Below are 17,562 nucleotides of genomic sequence, written 5' to 3'. Positions count from 1 at the left end.
CAATGCAAATGCAGGAGGAGGTGCATACCACCTCCTTCCTTTATTTGTGATCGCATTGCATCTGTGATAAACATCGCGACCATCGGGATTGCCGTCGTAGGTGGCCATGCAAGGTCAAGGAAACTGCCTCCACTACGTAGTCCTTGTCCTCGCCACTTCTGGAAAATGGGGGCGACACATGGGGGAAAGTGCAGCAATACTGAAGCATCAACTGCAAATTATTTGTTGGTGCCGGTTAGGGAAAAAAATACACACTTTTAAGTTCACGTTCCTACGATTGCAGTAAGTTACTTTTATGTGCTGTTGCAGAAGGAGTAAGCATATTTATGCTTTGAAAAAGTGATCAAAATTGTTTTCACAAAAACAAAGTCCTGCATAAATAATACTGATCTTGATTTGTGACCTGGCAAAGTAGTTACTGAAAAAGGGTTTGTGCGGGGGTAAGAAAAGACTATTTTGTACTGTAGGTGTCCTTCTAGCCAGCGGACTACTGCTCCCACTGATTGCTGCAGCACAGCATACAGCAGTGATCATATCCGATTTACAGCAGCCCTTTCCCAGGGATTAGAGCATGACAATGTGCATTGTCAGATAAACTTATTTCCCATGTTATGATTTATGCAGTGAATATATCAGTAAAAACCACAGGTCTGCAGATAAAATAAAGTATTAATGCTGTGCTAAATACTGAGGACCTCATTTAAGATTGGATGCACTTTTTTGTTTGTTTGTTTGCAGATGTCACATTTTTCTACGGCACCTGCACGCACACATTTCTCTAGCATCCATAAGGGATATTGGGGAAACTAGTACGATGGGGTATAGACGGGTTCCAAAGGAGCCATTGAAATTTAAATTTCTTCAACTGGGTGTGCTCGCTCCTCCTCTCTATGCCCCCTCCCATAGGCAGTTTAGAAAAAAGTGCCCTCAGAAGAGGATGCACATCTCTGCAGCTCCAGAGAGTTTTCTTCAATTTCTTTTAAGACTTTTATTATTTTCAGTATGCTGTCTGGGCAACAGCATACTTACGTCGTGGGAGCTGGGCGAGGGGGGTCACCGGCCTTACGAGGTGCAGAGCAGCTTCCCCGCTGCAAGACCACTGTCCTGAGGGGTTGTTGTTCAGCGGGGCACTGCGTCTTGGCTGTCACAGCCGCAGCACGCCGCACACCCCTAACGCTGCCTGAAGGTGACATCGGTGGTGAGTACAAACCGGGGGCCCCGCGAGGGGGGCCCCCAGTTCAAAGTGCGGCTGACCACAGGCGCGGAGTACGGGACCCTCCCTGGTATTGCTCACGGACAAAGGGACCCTCAGGCGAGGGCACTGGACGCTCTGGCGTCGCCGTGGCCGTACCGGCGGGTCTACCTGTTTCCTCCGATTCCATTGCTCCCAAGTGTGCTCAAGCAAATCAGGAATCAGGGTGTCCAGGCAATTCTGATTGCCCCGGATTGGCCTCGGAGGGCGTGGTACGCGGATCTTCTGGACATGTCCGTCGAAGAACCTTGGCCTCTACTACTAAGAGGAGGTCTTCTGCAGCAAGGACCGTTCGTCTGCCTGGACTTACGGCGACTTTGTTTGATGGCATGGATTTTGAGCAAAAATTCCTAGCTCACAAGGGCCTTTCCAAGAGGGTTATTGCTACCATGGTTCAGACCCGGAAACCTGTGACGTCAAAACACTGTCATCATATCTGGAGGAGATATGTACCTTGGTGCGAGGAACGCACGTATCCGCCTGCTGAGTTTCACTTGAGACGTTTCCTACAGGCTGGTGTGTATAAGGGCTTACGTCTGGGTTCTATTAATTTCCAGATTTCAGCCCTCTCCATTTTCTTCCAGAAGAAATTGTCAGTATTGTCAGAAGTTCAGACTGTCTTGCAAGGAGTACTCCACATACAACCACCTTTTGTGCCGCCTACCCTGGGATTTGGATGTAGTGTTGGTATTTCTACAGTCCTCCTGGTTTGAACCTCTGCTGACGGTAGAAGACAAGTACCTCACGTGGAAGATTGTGATGTTGCTGGCCCTGGCTTCTGCTCGACGTGTCTCAGAATTGGGGGCCTTATCGTGTAAAAGTCCGTACTTGGTCTTTTACGAGGACAGAGCAGAGCTCCAGACTAGACAGCAGTTCCTGACGAAGGTTGTCTACACGTTTCATCTGAATCAACCTATTGTGGTTCCGTCCAGTTCTGACGCTTCTGCTCCTCCGGAGGCATTGGATACTGTGCGTAACTTGAAGATCTGTCAAGCGCACAGCTAGGGTTAGAAAAACGGATTCCTTATTCATGCTCTATGATGCGCAGAAGAAGGGTTGCCCTGCTTCAAAGCAGTCCATTGCTCCGTTGGATTAGGCTTACTATCCAACAGGCCTATGTGTCGGCAGCCTTACCTGTTCCTAAGTCTCTGTAGGCCCACTCTGCAAGATCGGTGGGCTCTTCCTGGGCGGCTGCCCGTGGAGTCTCGGCCTTGCAACTATGCCGAGCTGCTACCTGGTCGGGGAAGAACACCTTTGTGAAGTTCTACAAGTTTGATACCATGCCCAAAGAGGATATTCTTAGGCAGGCGATGCTGCAGCAGTCTCTGCATGTTCCCACCTATTCTGGAAGCTTTGGGACGTCCCCATCGTACGAAGTTCCCCAATATCCCTTATGGATGCTAGAGAGAATAGGATTTTAATACTTACCGGTAAATCCTTTTCCCGTAGTCCATAAGGGATATTGGGCGCCTGCCTCAGTGCGTGGACTTTTCTGCAGATTCTTGTTCTATAGTTACCTTTTCAGCGGTTGCTGCTGTTGTTACCAGCCATTGCTGGTTGTTGTATGTTAGTGGTGTGCTGGTGGTAAATCTCACCACCTTTTCAGACGCCATGGCCTGGTCTTCCACTGCTATGCTGATGATACACAACTGTACTTGTCCTTTGCTCCGGGCACTGATAACCCAATAGCAACGTTAAATGGCTGTCTTGCTGAGCTCCAGGAGTAGATGAGCGCCAGTTGGCTGCGACTGAACCCAGATAAAACAGAGGTCCTTATGATAGGACCCCAACATCAAAGGACAAGACAACCAACTGGACTTACACTCGGGGATTCAGAATTACAAACCACCGATCGTTTGCGTAATCTTGGTGTTGTCCTGGATGGTGGCTTGACACTTAAACATCAGATATCAGCCACAATCAAATCCTCATTCATTCACCTGAGGATCATAGCCAGAATCAAGCACTTAATTCCCTCAGATGATCTGCCAAAAGTCATACATGTATTTGTATCATCTCGATTAGACTACTGTAATGCCCTCTACCTTGGTCTCCCAGCGAAAGAATTGCACCGCTTACAGCTGGTGCAAAACACAGCTGAGAGGCTGTTCACCAACCAGCCCCGTTCTAGCCACATAACACCCATCCTCTACTCCCTTCACTGGCTGCCTGTAAGATGGCGAATCATCTTCAATATTGGCTTACTGAGTTTCAAAGCACTACATGACCAGGGCCCAAGGTAGCTGAAGCAGCTTCTGATCCCATACTGCCCCACTCGATTACTGCGATCTGTAGATGAAGGACTTTTAGCAGTACCTAGAATCTCCCGTAATTCATCTGGGGGCTGAGCGTTTAGTCATGCGGCTCCGACTCTATGGATCTCACTTCCCCGTACAGTGCGAGCGGCCCCAACTATAGAATCCTTTAAAAGTTAACGCAAGACTTTCTCGTTTACTCAAGCATTTCCATAATGTCCCTTTAGTATCTTCATGCTTCTGTATATTATGAAACGCTGTTCTGTACTTCATTATTTTCTGTACTATATTATGCTATGTATATGTTCAGCGCCTTGAGTCCTATTGGAGAAAGAGCGCTAGATAAATACTATTATTATTACAGGTTGAGTATCCCTTATCCAAATATTCCGAAATACGGAATTTTTTGAGTGAGACAGTGAAAACTTTGTTTTCTGATGGCTCAGTGTACACAAACTTTGTTTAATACGCAGTTATTAAAAATATTGTATTAAATGACCTTCAGGCTGTGTGTATTAGGTGTATATGAAACATAAATGCATTCTGTGCTTAGACTTGGGTCCCATCACCATTATATCTCATTATGGTATGCAATTATTCCAAAATACGGAAAAATCCCATATCCAAAATACTTCTGGTCCCAAGCATTTTGGATAAGGGATTCTCAACCTGTATTAATATTAATAATAATAATAATAATAGATAATAATAATAATTATTATCATATTCCTTCTCTCATATATGTCCTTTCTCCTTCGGGCACGTTTTTACCTATAACTGCCTGTGGGAGGGGCATAGAGGGGAGGAGCCAGCACACCCAGTTGAAGACATTTAAAGTGCACTGGCTTCTTTGGACCCCATCTATACCCCATCATACTATTTTCCCCAATATCCCTTATGGACTACGAGAAAAGGATTTACACTTGCAGTCCCAATACGTGCATTGGAGTAACAGTGGTGGGCAACAGTAAATGGTGTACCGCAAGCAAGGTCATTTCGCCTATATGCAGCAGAAATAAACATGGACACATGCCAGATACCTCGTAGGTGATGTATCTATTGCAGGAGGGAGTGGTGGTGTAACAAGCGATGATGACCATCTGCAGTACTGCAGCTCCTGATTGGCTGTTTGACCTCCAGCTTAGTTACTAATTAATTTATGATGTGGTTATTTTATATAGTTTTGTGGACATCTGTTGTCAGTTTTTGCCATTTCTATTGAAACCACTCATTGCGTGGAAGACAGTATGCCAATTCATTTTTACAGTGGTAAATAACAGGTGTGTTTTAATTAATAACCAATAATCATTGTCTCTAGTGTAAATTACACTCGATTATGTTGTATACAAATAGGGCAGTGTGACATTGGCATTTACTCTAGCAAGCCTTCTCTACGCTATCGTTATAACAACACAAAATGGTATAAAGGACAAACCAGGTCGTGTAGTCTGAATTTTTGTAATACAGGTTGAGTATCCCTTATCCAAAATGCTTGGGACCAGAGGTATTTTGGATATCGGATTTTTCCGTATTTTGGAATAATTGCATACCATAATGAGATATAATGGTGATGGGACCTAAATCTAAGCACAAAATGTATTTATGTTTCATATACACCTTATACACACAGCCTGAAGGCAATTTTAGCCAATATTTTTTATAACTTTGTGCATTAAACAAAGTGTGTGTACATTCACACAATTCATTTGTTTCATATACACCTTATACACACAGCCTGAAGGTCATTTAATACAATATTTTTAATAACTTTGTGTATTAAACAAAGTTTGTGTACATTGAGTCATCAAAAAACAAAGGTTTCACTATCTCACTCTTATTCAAAAAAGTCCGTATTTTGGAATATTCCGTATTTCGGAATATTTGGATATGGGATACTCAACCTGTATAATAAAAGTTATAATTAAAAATAATTCATATTATGTTTAAAGGTAGGTACCCACTAGACTATTTTGAACAGATAAAGATTTCCCTTAAAATTTCCCCAGCTACAGAATGAAAAATATAGAGCATACACACTTAAAGATATAGTGTACAATATCGTTCAGTGACGTCACTCCTCCTATCCCTGAACATGCAGTCATGAAAGATTTAGGGGGCAATTCAATTAAGTGCCGTTTTTTGACTGGTCGAAAAAAACGGCACTAATTCGACACTGGGTGTTCAATTGCGGGCATTTTCACATGTTTTTTAATCCATTTTCGCCCATGCCATTTCACTTTTTTTTTTTTTGTCGAATCGGCATGGGCGAAAATTGCACCAAAAAACAGGCAAAAATGCCAGCAAACTCGCCAAAACACGTGCATATGCGGCAAATTCACCGATACACGTGGTTTTCGCCAGTGCCGGACTTATTGACCAGTCGAAAACACTGCACAGGGGGCATTGAATAGGTTGAATGTAAGTCGACTTAAAAATGGGCGAAAAGTGCAGTTTTTTTGACTGGTTGAAAAAATGGCACTACTTGATTACCCCCCATAGGCTAAATTGGACTGCATGTTAAGTTGATAAAGAGAAACGATGATGACCTGCGGGAGCGCACATTGTTATCGTGCATACACACTTGATGATATGCACGATAATATCTTTATTGTGCATATTGTCCACTGAAATCATCTAGTGTGTACAGTATGGCCCTTTAGTATATTTTTGGGGAGTATTACTGCTTCTGAGTTGGCCAGACACTTTTTTTTGCTGTTTGTTTTTCTTAACTCTCACCAATTGTCTGTCATTAGAGTAATCTTATGGAGTGGAGGAGTTGGCCGTGACAACCAATCAGCTTATAGATAGTACTTATTAAGTAAATTCTGTAAAATGACAGGGAGGTTGCTATGGGCAACGTATTCATTTGTCCACTTCTCCGCAGGCTTGATATAGCTGCCTCAAGCACATTTTGATTTTGAGCATTGTATGCATGTTTTGTCTTTTAGTTGCAATTGCAATTCACAGCCACCAAATCCTGTGAAAGTGGCTGTTGCAGGAGCTCAGAATTACCTCAGTGCCGTGCTCAGGCTGTTTGTGGAGCAGCTGTCACACAAGACTCCAGACTGGTTGGGATACCTGCGGTTTCTCATCATTCCATTAGGTAAATGCCAGACATGAGTCCAGTTTGACTGCACATTGCTCTGTATCTTCAGAAGTAATAAGCAGGGTAGTGTCGCTTCGTCTGATATTGCTGAAGTATTTGATGCTTGTACTGTATTTGTTATATATAGACAGTATGTTTGACAGACTTTGAAGATTATTGAATCAGTTAATTAATCAGTACTGCAAGAAGCATTCACATTGTATTGCATAATGTCCAAGAAATGGAACATGTATAATATAGGTAGCACTGCATTGGTCTGTAGCTCCTGACACTTGGATGCATCATTTTCAACAATGGAAATTGTGCAATGACATCTAATCTCTTTCTAAAATCCCATATTGGGAAAGTTTAGAATTGAACCAGCAGCTTGGAGAGATTCATTTGAACTGTTTGTGTTTCTGTGAATAGTCCTTTATTGTTGATGCTCGGTTATGAAGAATACGTAAGAACAGAGTATCTACAATAATGTGCTATCCTGCGGTTTTGTTATCTGAAAAATGTGGCTCATGGTGTAATGTTGTATTTTTTGTGTTTAATACTAGATGGATTATTTGTGCGTTACTACTTTTGTTTTAAGCTTCTCCTGGTTTTGCAGGTTCTCATCCTGTGGCCAAATACCTGGGCTCTGTGGACTACAAATACAACAACCTCTTCCAGGATCCAGCTTGGAAAGACCTCTTTACAAAACTGGATGCACAAACCTCAGGTAAGAGTTTGCTGATTCTTCGCCATATGTAAAATATTATGGGACTTGTTAATTATAGGGACACAATTTTCCCGTTGAACTTCTGTAACAACTAGTAACAACCATTATGAGAGCACTTCTTCCAGAAATTTTGCTAGTCTGTACTGTTTTCTAAGTTCTGACTAGTGAACTAATAACTCTGGTAGTAATTTGCGTCATCTGGTTTTTACATGGTTCTCATGTAGTTACTCTGCTGAAATTGTACAGTAAGTATGGCCTGCCAGAGTATTAGATCCAGAATCGTCACACTTACTTACAAAGCCCTAAGCAACTCTTCCCATTCTTACGTCTCAGTCCTCATACTGTGTATCAGACCTGTTCTGTCTTAGTGTCCTTCCTGTAACTTCTGCATTCAAGATTTTCAATGTGCTACTAACGTGTTGATTTTATGACCACATCTGTTCAAGCCCTTTCCCAGCCTTCAAGTGTTTAAGGGCAGCCTGGAAACCAGGCTCTTTGGGCAAAGCCTCCAATCATTGGTGCTTTGAAGACCAAACGGTTGGTATTTCTAAGGAGAGTCAGCACCTGTTTACTTGGGTGGAGATATACCAGACCGTGGAGCACAGCGATTAGCCCTGCCCCCTTCACTGATTGGCCTGCTGTTCCACTTGGATGTAGGGATGGCCAGCAATGGTTCAAACTAACAATTTTTTTATCATCATCAATGTAAAATACCAGTGACAATGCCTAGCAATGCCTTTATCCGGCTTCAGTGAAGCCTTCCAGGCTTTGATGAGTCCTCACCGGGCTGAATCGCCCATGCCGATTTGACAAAAAGAAAGGTGAAACAGAATGGGCAAAAATGGATTAAAAAACATGCGAAAATGCCCGCAATTAAATATCCTGTGTTGAATTAGATACCCCCCTAAACTGGCTAAATATTTCATTATAGAGACAGTGTTTTCTACAATAGTAAAGGTAGGTAGAGATGTTGATTAGAGGCTGAATAGGTTCTAAATGATTAATGCCTCTGAAAACTTTTCATTTAGCTTTATAATTAGCTACCTGTATGATTGTGTTTTTTATTTTTTTATTTTTTAGGCTTTATAAATCAGTGACCGTTTTTTTTTTTTATACCCCACTTTGCAAAGTATATTTTTGCTTTTTCTATAGATCTTCCTCTACTCTCTACAGTTCAGGACCCTCCAGATGTGGTTTCCCGCGTTACACAATACATTGTCGGAGCAAACTGTGCACATCAGCTGCCCATAGCAGAAGCTATGTTAACTTACAAACAAAAGAGGTATTTTATGTTCCTTTTTGTAGTTACCAGTACATTTAATTATTCAAATTGTGGTATTTTTTTTTGAAGAAAATTCTTGCAACAAGTTTTTTCTGTTTTCATTTTGTGTTATTGACATGCTGTTAAAGCGTTATGCTAATATATTTTAAGAAACCTGTGTAATATGGAGACTATAAAGAACTATTAGGGACATTTATGAGGTTCAAAAAGACAGAAGCACAAGTCGCATTTTGCCTTAATGCAATTCCTTTTAATATACACCTCAATTATTTTGTATATATTTTGGGGATTAGTATATAATAATTACACTTAGCCAAAGCATCAGGGGCAAATTCAATTAGCCACGGAGATTACCATATGGCTCCAGGTTTAACTTCCAGAGCTATATAATTACGGCTAATACACATTAATCCATAGCTCCCAGGTCAAGTGTCCAGAGCTATGGCGTTATCCTGTGCAGTTAGCCCCAGATGATGCGCTAAGGTTGTGAGGAATAAAATCTGCTTTAAATTCAGTTTTTGGATTACAGTGCGGTGTAATGGCAGTAAATGAATAGCTCCAGGCAAGGCTTATTGAATTGGTCCCTTAGATGTTTTATCAGTAGAATATTTGAAGACTCAATGGTTCATTTGTGCAGTTTTTTTGGGAAATGTGAGTGCGTATGTCTGCAATGTCTGTCAACAGAAAGTATTATCTAGTATTATGGGGCAGATGTATTTACCTGGAGACGGCATAAGGAAGTGATAAACCGGTGATAAGTGCAAGGTGATAAACACACCAGCCAATCAACTCCTAACTGTTAATTTACGTATTAGAGCTGATTGGCTGGTGTGTTTATCACCTTGCGCATATCACTGGTTTATCACTTCCTTATGCCTTCTACAGGTTAATACATCTGCCCCAATATTTGAACTGCCCATGTAATTTGTTTAGATTTTCTGTTTTGCCTGTTTTTTATTTTTATGTGTGTCCTTCCTATATAAATTGTACCTAATGGACTAAACGACCTTTCATTAAAAGAATCTGTTGAGTAACTTTTTTACTGCCAGTGTCAAGCTGGGGTATTTATGAATGGGTTATTTTAGGCCCTGTACAAACACCTACAGATTCTGATGCCTCTGTAGAACCCCAACCCTTAAAGTTCATTATTATACCCCCTCTCAGAAAACAATATATTATTTTTATTCCGATGCAGAATTGCGAACATTGGTACAGATGTATTAAGAATGGAGAAGGGATAAAGCAGTGATAAGGGGAAGGTGATAATGCATCAGCCAATCATTACAGGTTTGAAAAATGTCAGACAGGAGCTGATTGGCTGGTGCGTTATCACCTTCCACTTATCACTGCTTTATCGCCTCTCCAGGCTTAGTACATCTGCCCCATTTTTTCTATCTCCAACAAAGCTACACTGAACATGTATAAAGAATTGTGCGTCCTACTGAATGAGTTCATATTTTTCCTTGTTAGGAGTTGACCTCATTGTGCATATACAGATGGGTCCATGTTTATCTTGACCTATAATAGGATTAACTGAGACTGGGCAGTTGGACTTAATCCCCTGCTGTAATGACTTAATCCCCTGCTGTAATGACTTAATCCCCTGCTGTAATGACTTAATCCCCTGCTGTATTGTTCTCTGTATTGTATTGCAGTTGAGAACAATAGATGAAGGGTTTATGTTAATAAACCATGTTGTGCCTAGGCGCAGCAAACTAGTCAAGATAACAGTGGACCCATCTGTACACCTTTTACTTCTGCACCACAACTAATCTATGACTGTCACTTGGTATATATGAATTGTGTATGGTCTCTAACTGAATGAGTGTGAATGGGAGCAGTGTTGTAATTATAACTTATTTTTCCCCCCTATTTATTTTTATTTTTTTTCCATTTGTGGTTGCGTACTGAAAAGGAAAAAAAGTTTTCATTTTGATTTTACATTAAGGTATCATGTCTTCTCAGGGTAACCAATTTTCTTCTCTATCCTTTGCTGCATTTCTATGCTTTGTTTAACACAACAAGCAAGTTACGGATGCTTTGCAACATTTCATATTGCTGAGCCTTAAGTAAATTCATGGCTTCGTTGATGAGAGTAGAGCATTTTTGCGATTACAGTAAACAAAATAAGTTATTAAAATAGTGGTAACTGTATTGTAAATAATTGAGTATTTCTAGCTAACTGCGTTAATTTGTATTAAGAACACTTACCCCCCAAAACATGAAAACGTGGCTACCCAACAAAGATACAGTGGCATGTAATGTTTTGCACATTATCAGCATCCTATAGCTTGCAGGGTTAAACATTTGTTTTAGTATGTTTGGGATGTAATAGAAAAAAATGCATCTCGTTTTGGTCTTGAATGCAACAGCATTTAAAAAAAAAATTAAAAAAAAAAATCTGATTTTGCTATAACCAAATGTTTTTTTTCTTGGTGGCTAATCTAATCTAAAATTTACAGCCTGTTCTGCTTGTTCTTTTTATATATTTACAAATGAATATGCTGAAATGTCCCTCTACTTCCTCCTCCCAAGCTTGTCACGGCAGTCTGCTTTAGCATGTTATTAAACGGATTATTTTTGAATATAAAGTTTATAGCTAAATCAGAGTTAGTTTTTGATACTGTTAGAGTGCATTTGTCAGCATGTATAGTATATTGGTATGGTTTAAGAATACATCAAGAACTGTTAACAGAATTTATTTTTTGTGTCTAATTGTTTAATTTTTTTTTTTTTTTTTGGTATGGTCATTTATTTTAAGAAATAAAACAGGATTACTGGTTTGTTTGTTTGTTTGTTTGTTTTTTTGTTCTTTTACAAAACTGCTAGGATTCTGGCTTCAATTAACAAGAAAAAGGTTTTGCAACTGCGCCTGGAAAGTATATGAATTGGCAATGTTTGGTAATATACCTGTTTTATTAAATATTCAGGGTAAGCTACATAAATAGTAATGCAAACACAAGTGCTGCTTTCTAGTAATAAGGAAAAATGAGAAAAGAAAAAAGAAGAAAGATATGGAGAAGAAAAATAATAATGAAATATAGCAAAGATGATAAACAACAATGCTAACAAAAGCTACGAAAAACCAGAAGGTTTGAAAAAATTGTATATGCGTGCATACACAAAATACTGTGAAATCAAGTCTATCGTCCAAGTGTTGTGCTGGAAAGGAGCGTGGCGTCCCATCTCCTTATTAACGCACTTAATGTTTGAGAAATTGTCTGTAACTGTATTCCTCCACACAGTTCTTGTTTAATAAATGCTCCAAAGTGAATTAACGTTCCTCTGTGTTATAGATAAGTCTATTGCAAGCAATGATGCTAAGCAAGTGTCCTTTATGGGATTCTTTATTCCAGCAGCGTTTAGGTGAAAGGGGTACCCCCGGTGGATAAACGGGGGGAATCTGAGGGATCGGTAATAAATAGCTCCGGACTGGCCGCTGTCTGACCTCCGTCTGGAATAGTGAAAAAGCACCTGTTAATACAGACGCCGTCCACCAGCCCGATCAAAGGGACGTGGTCCTGTCTCTGAGGGGGAAAGGGACACCGGCTTAGAGACCCGAAACGGGACTGTCCACCGTGTACTCCCCCCTTTACAGAGCTGTTACCTGTGTCTCCTGTAATCATATCCCGACGTCCGTCTCCACTCAGCTTCACCATGCGTCCTCCGGCTCCTGGTGCTGAATCTCCTTCCTGGTTGTCAGGACTTGCGGTCACGTGACTCCGAGCTCCGTTCTAGTCTCTGCGCGCCTCCGGAGTCACTTGCACGACAGAAGTGCTGAGCTGCGTGGAGTGGATGATACAGCTGTCAGGTTGAACAGTGAATGTGTTAACCACTGAAGTGATCTGTATTGCTCCTACGCGTATCGACCCATGTGGGTCTTCGTCAGGGAGTCCAAGTGACTCCGGAGGCGCGCAGAGACTAGAATGGAGCTCAGAGTCACGTGACCGCAAGTCCAGACAACCAGGAAGGAGATTCAGCACCAGGAGCCGGAGGACGCATGGTGAAGCTGAGTGGAGACGGACGCCGGGATACGATCACAGGAGACACAGGTAACAGCTCTGTAAAGGGGGGCGTACACGGCGGACAGTCCCGTTTCGGGTCTCTAAGCCGGTGTCCCTTTCCCCCTCAGAGACAGGACCACGTCCCTTTGATCGGGCTGGTGGACGGCGTCTGTATTAACAGGTGCTTTTTCACTATTCCAGACGGAGGTCAGACAGCGGCCAGTCCGGAGCTATTTATTACCGATCCCTCTGAGATTCCCCCCGTTTATCCACCGGGGGTACCCCTTTCACCTAAACGCTGCTGGAATAAAGAATCCCATAAAGGACACTTGCTTAGCATCATTGCTTGCAATAGACTTATCTATAACACAGAGGAACGTTAATTCACTTTGGAGCATTTATTAAACCAGAACTGTGTGGAGGAATACAGTTACAGACAATTTCTCAAACATTAAGTGCGTTAAAAAGGAGGTGGAACGCCACACTACTTTCCAGCACAACACTTGGATGATAGACTTGATTTCACAGTATTTTGTGTATGCACGCATATACAATTTTTTCAAACCTTCTGGTTTTTCGTAACTTCTGTTAGCATTGTTGTTTATCATCTTTGCTATATTTCATTATTATTTTTCTTCTCCATCTCTTTTTTCTTTTCTCATTTTTCCTTATTACTAGAAAACAGCACTTGTGTTTGCATTACTATTTATGTAGCTTACCCTGATTATTTAATAAAACTGGTATATTACCAAACATTGCCAATTCATATACTTTCCAGGCGCAGTTGCAAAATCTTTTTCTTGTCATTATATTGTGAGGTTGTGGGTTTAGCCTCATTTGCAATTTTGCTGCCACAAACGATACCCAAGGAAGGTGAGCGCAGGATATAACTATTTGTCTGGCTTCAATTAACACCCACAAACCTGAAGTCCAATCAAAAGTTTTATTGCTCATATTTAAATTGGCATTAAATGATATAGTTTTATTTTTATTTTACTATTTGTTAGAAACGGCTATTTTTTATGTGTATTTAAATCATCCAGGATTCATTTTTGGCAACTTTATTGTGTTTGCCATTGATGATTCAGTGCACAAATTGCCTTTTAGTTGCTGATGTCCCTTTCTTTCTTTCTTGAATTTTCGAAACCTCACCAAAAAGGACATTTAATTAGCATATTTGTATTTCCTACTTAAAAAGTATTCTCCGTTCAGAACATTTTTTTTCTACTTTTTTTAATCAACTTTCTAAACTTCAGCCGTAAACGAGCATTAGTGAGCAGGCCAGAGGAAAAACAGCCTTTTTTTATTTTCTTTGGTTGTTTCAGCTATTGACAGAAACTTTTTCAGCTATGGTTATTGCCAGACAGTGTGCCTGAGCTTTTTGAAGGATTTCAGAAATAAGTGCTTGCTGCATGTTGACTTTAATGTAAGGACTTTTATACCCCTTTTCCACCTGTAGCACGGGTCGCAGCCGGGAGCCTGACACGGCTGCGACCCGTGCTACAGCTCCCTTTCCCATAGCGCTCACCAACCCGGCATATTGCCGGGTTGGTGACGCGGCAGGGGCGGCGCTGAGAGATCACATGATCTCCCAGCGCCGCCCTTCCATTCACTGTGAACGGGGGCCGTGTCGCATCGACATGGCTTCCGTTCACACTACACAGCTTACCGGGTTGAACACGTGTTCAACCCGGCAAGATTCCCGGGTAGGATTCCCGGATCACTAGGGGAAAAAAACGGGTAAATGCACCCCCCCGCGCATTTACCCGTGTTATTAAAGCTAGTGGAAAAGGGGTATAAGTCTTCTACTGTAGCTCATCTAATGTTTCTGTTTTTTCTTCTAGTCCGGATGAGGATTCCTCACAGAAATTCATCCCTTTTGTAGGGGTACGTATACTTGGAATAAGATGTTACTGCTGCAATATTTCTCTTACGTCCTAGAGGATGCTGGGGTCCACATTAGTACCATGGGGTATAGACGGGTCCCTTGTGAGCCATGGGCACTTTAAGAGTTTAATAGTGTGTGCTGGCTACTCCCTCGATGCCCCTCCTACCAGACCCAGTTTAGAAAATGTGCCCGGAGGAGCCGGTCACAGCTAGTTTATCAAATATGGTACGGTTCTTAGCTAAAATATTGCAGCTTGTACGAATAATGATTATCCCTACACATAGGTTCTGGGGGATCAGTATGAGTGGCTGATGGACGGGATGCCAGCGGTCAGTATACCAACAGCGGTATCCCATCCATCAAAATCCCGACAGCCCCCCAGGAAGCCCCCTAACCCTCTCTTGTGGGTGCCTAATCCTAATCCTCCATGCTTGGTGCCTAACCCTAACTCTCCCTTCCCTGCTGCATAAACCTAACCCTTCCCTATCGGTGCCTAACTCTAACCTCCCCTTCTATGTGCCTAACCCTCCTTCCCCGATGCCTAACTCTTATCCCCACCCCCCGGTGCCTAACCCTAACCTTTCTGATGCTGCAGCCTAACCCCCCTTCTGCAGCCTAAACCTAACCCCCTCCCCCCCGTGGCAGGATGGCGGTGTGTCCTGCTCTCCGGATGATCGGGATGCCGGCTGTCGGTATTTTGACGCCGGCATCCTGTATGGTGTCAGTATAGTGACGCCAGGATTCTGTCCTCCCTTGGGATCCCGGCGTCTGTATATTGACCGCCAGCATCCCGTTAGTCGGGAAGCTGACCGCTTCCCGGTTCTGGCGTCTCGGTAAGAAGGCCTGTATTTTCAATGCATTAAGTGTTAGATGTTGCAGGCCTTTATTGGGAAACGTTCCTTTCGGCTGCAGCTGATAATATTTCAGAGCCTACAGCTGTGAGTTCTGTTCTTCAGCTCATCTGCAACATTTTAACTTTATTTTTTTGCAACTTGTTTTGAAAGTTACAATTTTTTTGTTTTGTTACATTTGACACTAATATTATTCTTTTATATATGTATGTCATCTATATTTAGGTGGTAAAAGTCGGTATTGTTGAGCAGTCCTCTGCAACCTCAGGTCAGTGTGTAATATATCTTCATGAAAATTGTGTCTCTTTTTTAATGTATCTTGACAATGATTTCTTTTGGCGTTTCCTGTGGAGTAGATCAGTATCATTTATTGTGAGCAATTGTTCAGATTTAGGTCATAGCTTAAACTAGCACTTGTGTGATGTTTTTAAGCATGATAGGAGACTTTACCAGTATAAAAATCACTGTAGCTCAGGCGCCATATGGGGGGGGGGGCGGAGCTACCTCAGAGCGAGACCAGAGGCGTTTTGGCGCCTTCCTCTGCTTAATGCAGCAGCAAAAGGCGCACACAGCTCTTCCTGAGTCCCAAGGACATGCTGGAAAACTGGTACAGGGTGTAGCATAGGGGGAGAGCCGCTACTGTACACAATCTGTCCTCTACAGGACAGTATTTACTAGTGTTTCACTGTAATATTAGCTGACCGCTTCACTGGGACTGTGCAGCTACTGGTGTGCTGGTGTCTTTCTCTGTGTGTCTCCTTTCACGTACAGTAAGGGCAGGCTTGATCAGTATTACTGTCTGTGTGTATGTTATTGTGATTACTATAATCATGGGTAAACACAAACTCTGTATTGTGTGCCACACTAGATTCTCTCCCTTATCTACTGATTCTGTTTAATGTGAACAATGCAGCCAATCTTCACAAATCAGTGAAGGAGCTGTTGGAGAGGGTCCAGAGCCCTCCTGGCTTGGAGCTCTTAAAACTATGATGTCTGATATGTCATCACAGCTGTCTGCTAATGTTCAGAAAACTCAGCTACTACAACAAGACTGTTGCAGACTTACCTGCTAGGACAGATATTACACAGCCCTCCATCTCTCATGCAGGTCCACAGAAGCGTGGTTTATCTGCCCTACTCTCTGATTCAAATGAGGATATACAGGAGGATGGAGAGGACTTAGATCCCATTAATGGGGATTCTGATGCTGCTCAGGGTATTGAACCCCTCATTCTGGCTATACGGGACGTGTTAAAGCTCCCTCTGGAGGACACTGGGTCACAACAGTCGTTTTTCTTTACACAAAACAAATCTGTCGTCACTTTCCCTAATTCTGCAGAGTTAGATGACCTTTCCAAGTTGGCCTGGAAAAATCCAGACAAAAAATTCCAAGTGTCAAAAACGTTACTGCACACTTTCCCATTTGCTCCTGAAGGTAGGAAATTCTGGGAAGAACCCCCGGGGGTTGACATATCAGTCTCTCGACTGTCCAAAAAGGCAGTTCTGCCTTCCCCGTACTCCTTTAGCATGAAGTATCCTGGGGACAGAAAGATAGAGACTACTCTCAAATCTATTTACATGGCAGCAGGTGTATCACAGAGGCCCGGTTATAGCAGGTTGCTGGATGACCCATGCCATTCATACGTGGGCTACTCAAATTCAGGGGGGCCTCTGGTCACTATGGTGACTCTCCTCAAGCCCATTCAGGACACTACACACATCCTGTGTGACTCGCTTAAGGAGTTGGGGAATTTTAATGCTCAAGACCTTTGTGCCTGTAGTGTAGAATGGCTGGAGAGGGGGCCTGCTCAGATACTGGCCAATGTATGCTAAGAACCTCGAATATGATGGTTGTTATACATGTAATGGTGTATGGTGCTCATGTTATGGTGAATGAGTGCTGAAAAGTGCTTCGTCCAACGGCTACAATAAATGTGCGTGCGTCTCAGCTTAGACAGTGTGGTCTGCACAGATACAGTATGAGAATTGCACGTGGAGTGCAGCTCAGATATCCTCTTTGATGCCTGAGTTGGGTATGGGGTTCCTACAAGCAATGGCAAGATGGCTTCTTGTGAACAAATCTTAATATGGCATAAGGTTCATATTTGGGCAGGTGAACAGTATTCCATAATTGTCTTTTTGTCATCTGCCTGACATTACAGCTAATCAGAACCTTCAATTATCTATTCATTCTCCTCCCAGCAATACACTATCTTTA

General features: G+C 42.2%; 1 protein-coding gene across 8 annotated transcripts in view; it reads left to right on the top strand.

Moving 5' to 3' along the window:
- The window catches only part of LOC134980486 (phosphofurin acidic cluster sorting protein 2-like), a 203,634-nt gene that overhangs the window by 177,866 nt on the left and 8,206 nt on the right, over positions 1–17,562 (top strand). For 2 of the 8 annotated variants that reach the window (XM_063947340.1, XM_063947337.1), the window contains exons 17-22: positions 6,456–6,610; positions 7,209–7,319; positions 8,472–8,601; positions 10,517–10,567; positions 14,450–14,492; positions 15,570–15,612. In XM_063947340.1, coding sequence (XP_063803410.1) covers positions 6,456–6,610; positions 7,209–7,319; positions 8,472–8,601; positions 10,517–10,567; positions 14,450–14,492; positions 15,570–15,612 — 533 coding nt within the window. The remainder of the gene's footprint in view (positions 1–6,455; positions 6,611–7,208; positions 7,320–8,471; positions 8,602–10,516; positions 10,568–14,449; positions 14,493–15,569; positions 15,613–17,562) is intronic. The other 6 variants (XM_063947344.1, XM_063947343.1, XM_063947341.1 and 3 more) reach the window with 5 other exon arrangements.

This window comes from Pseudophryne corroboree, chromosome 12 (genome assembly GCF_028390025.1).
Source record: "Pseudophryne corroboree isolate aPseCor3 chromosome 12, aPseCor3.hap2, whole genome shotgun sequence".
NCBI lineage: Eukaryota > Metazoa > Chordata > Amphibia > Anura > Myobatrachidae > Pseudophryne > Pseudophryne corroboree.
The sequence above is the reverse complement of the archived record's forward strand: the minus strand, read 5'-3'. Positions and strand labels throughout refer to the sequence as shown.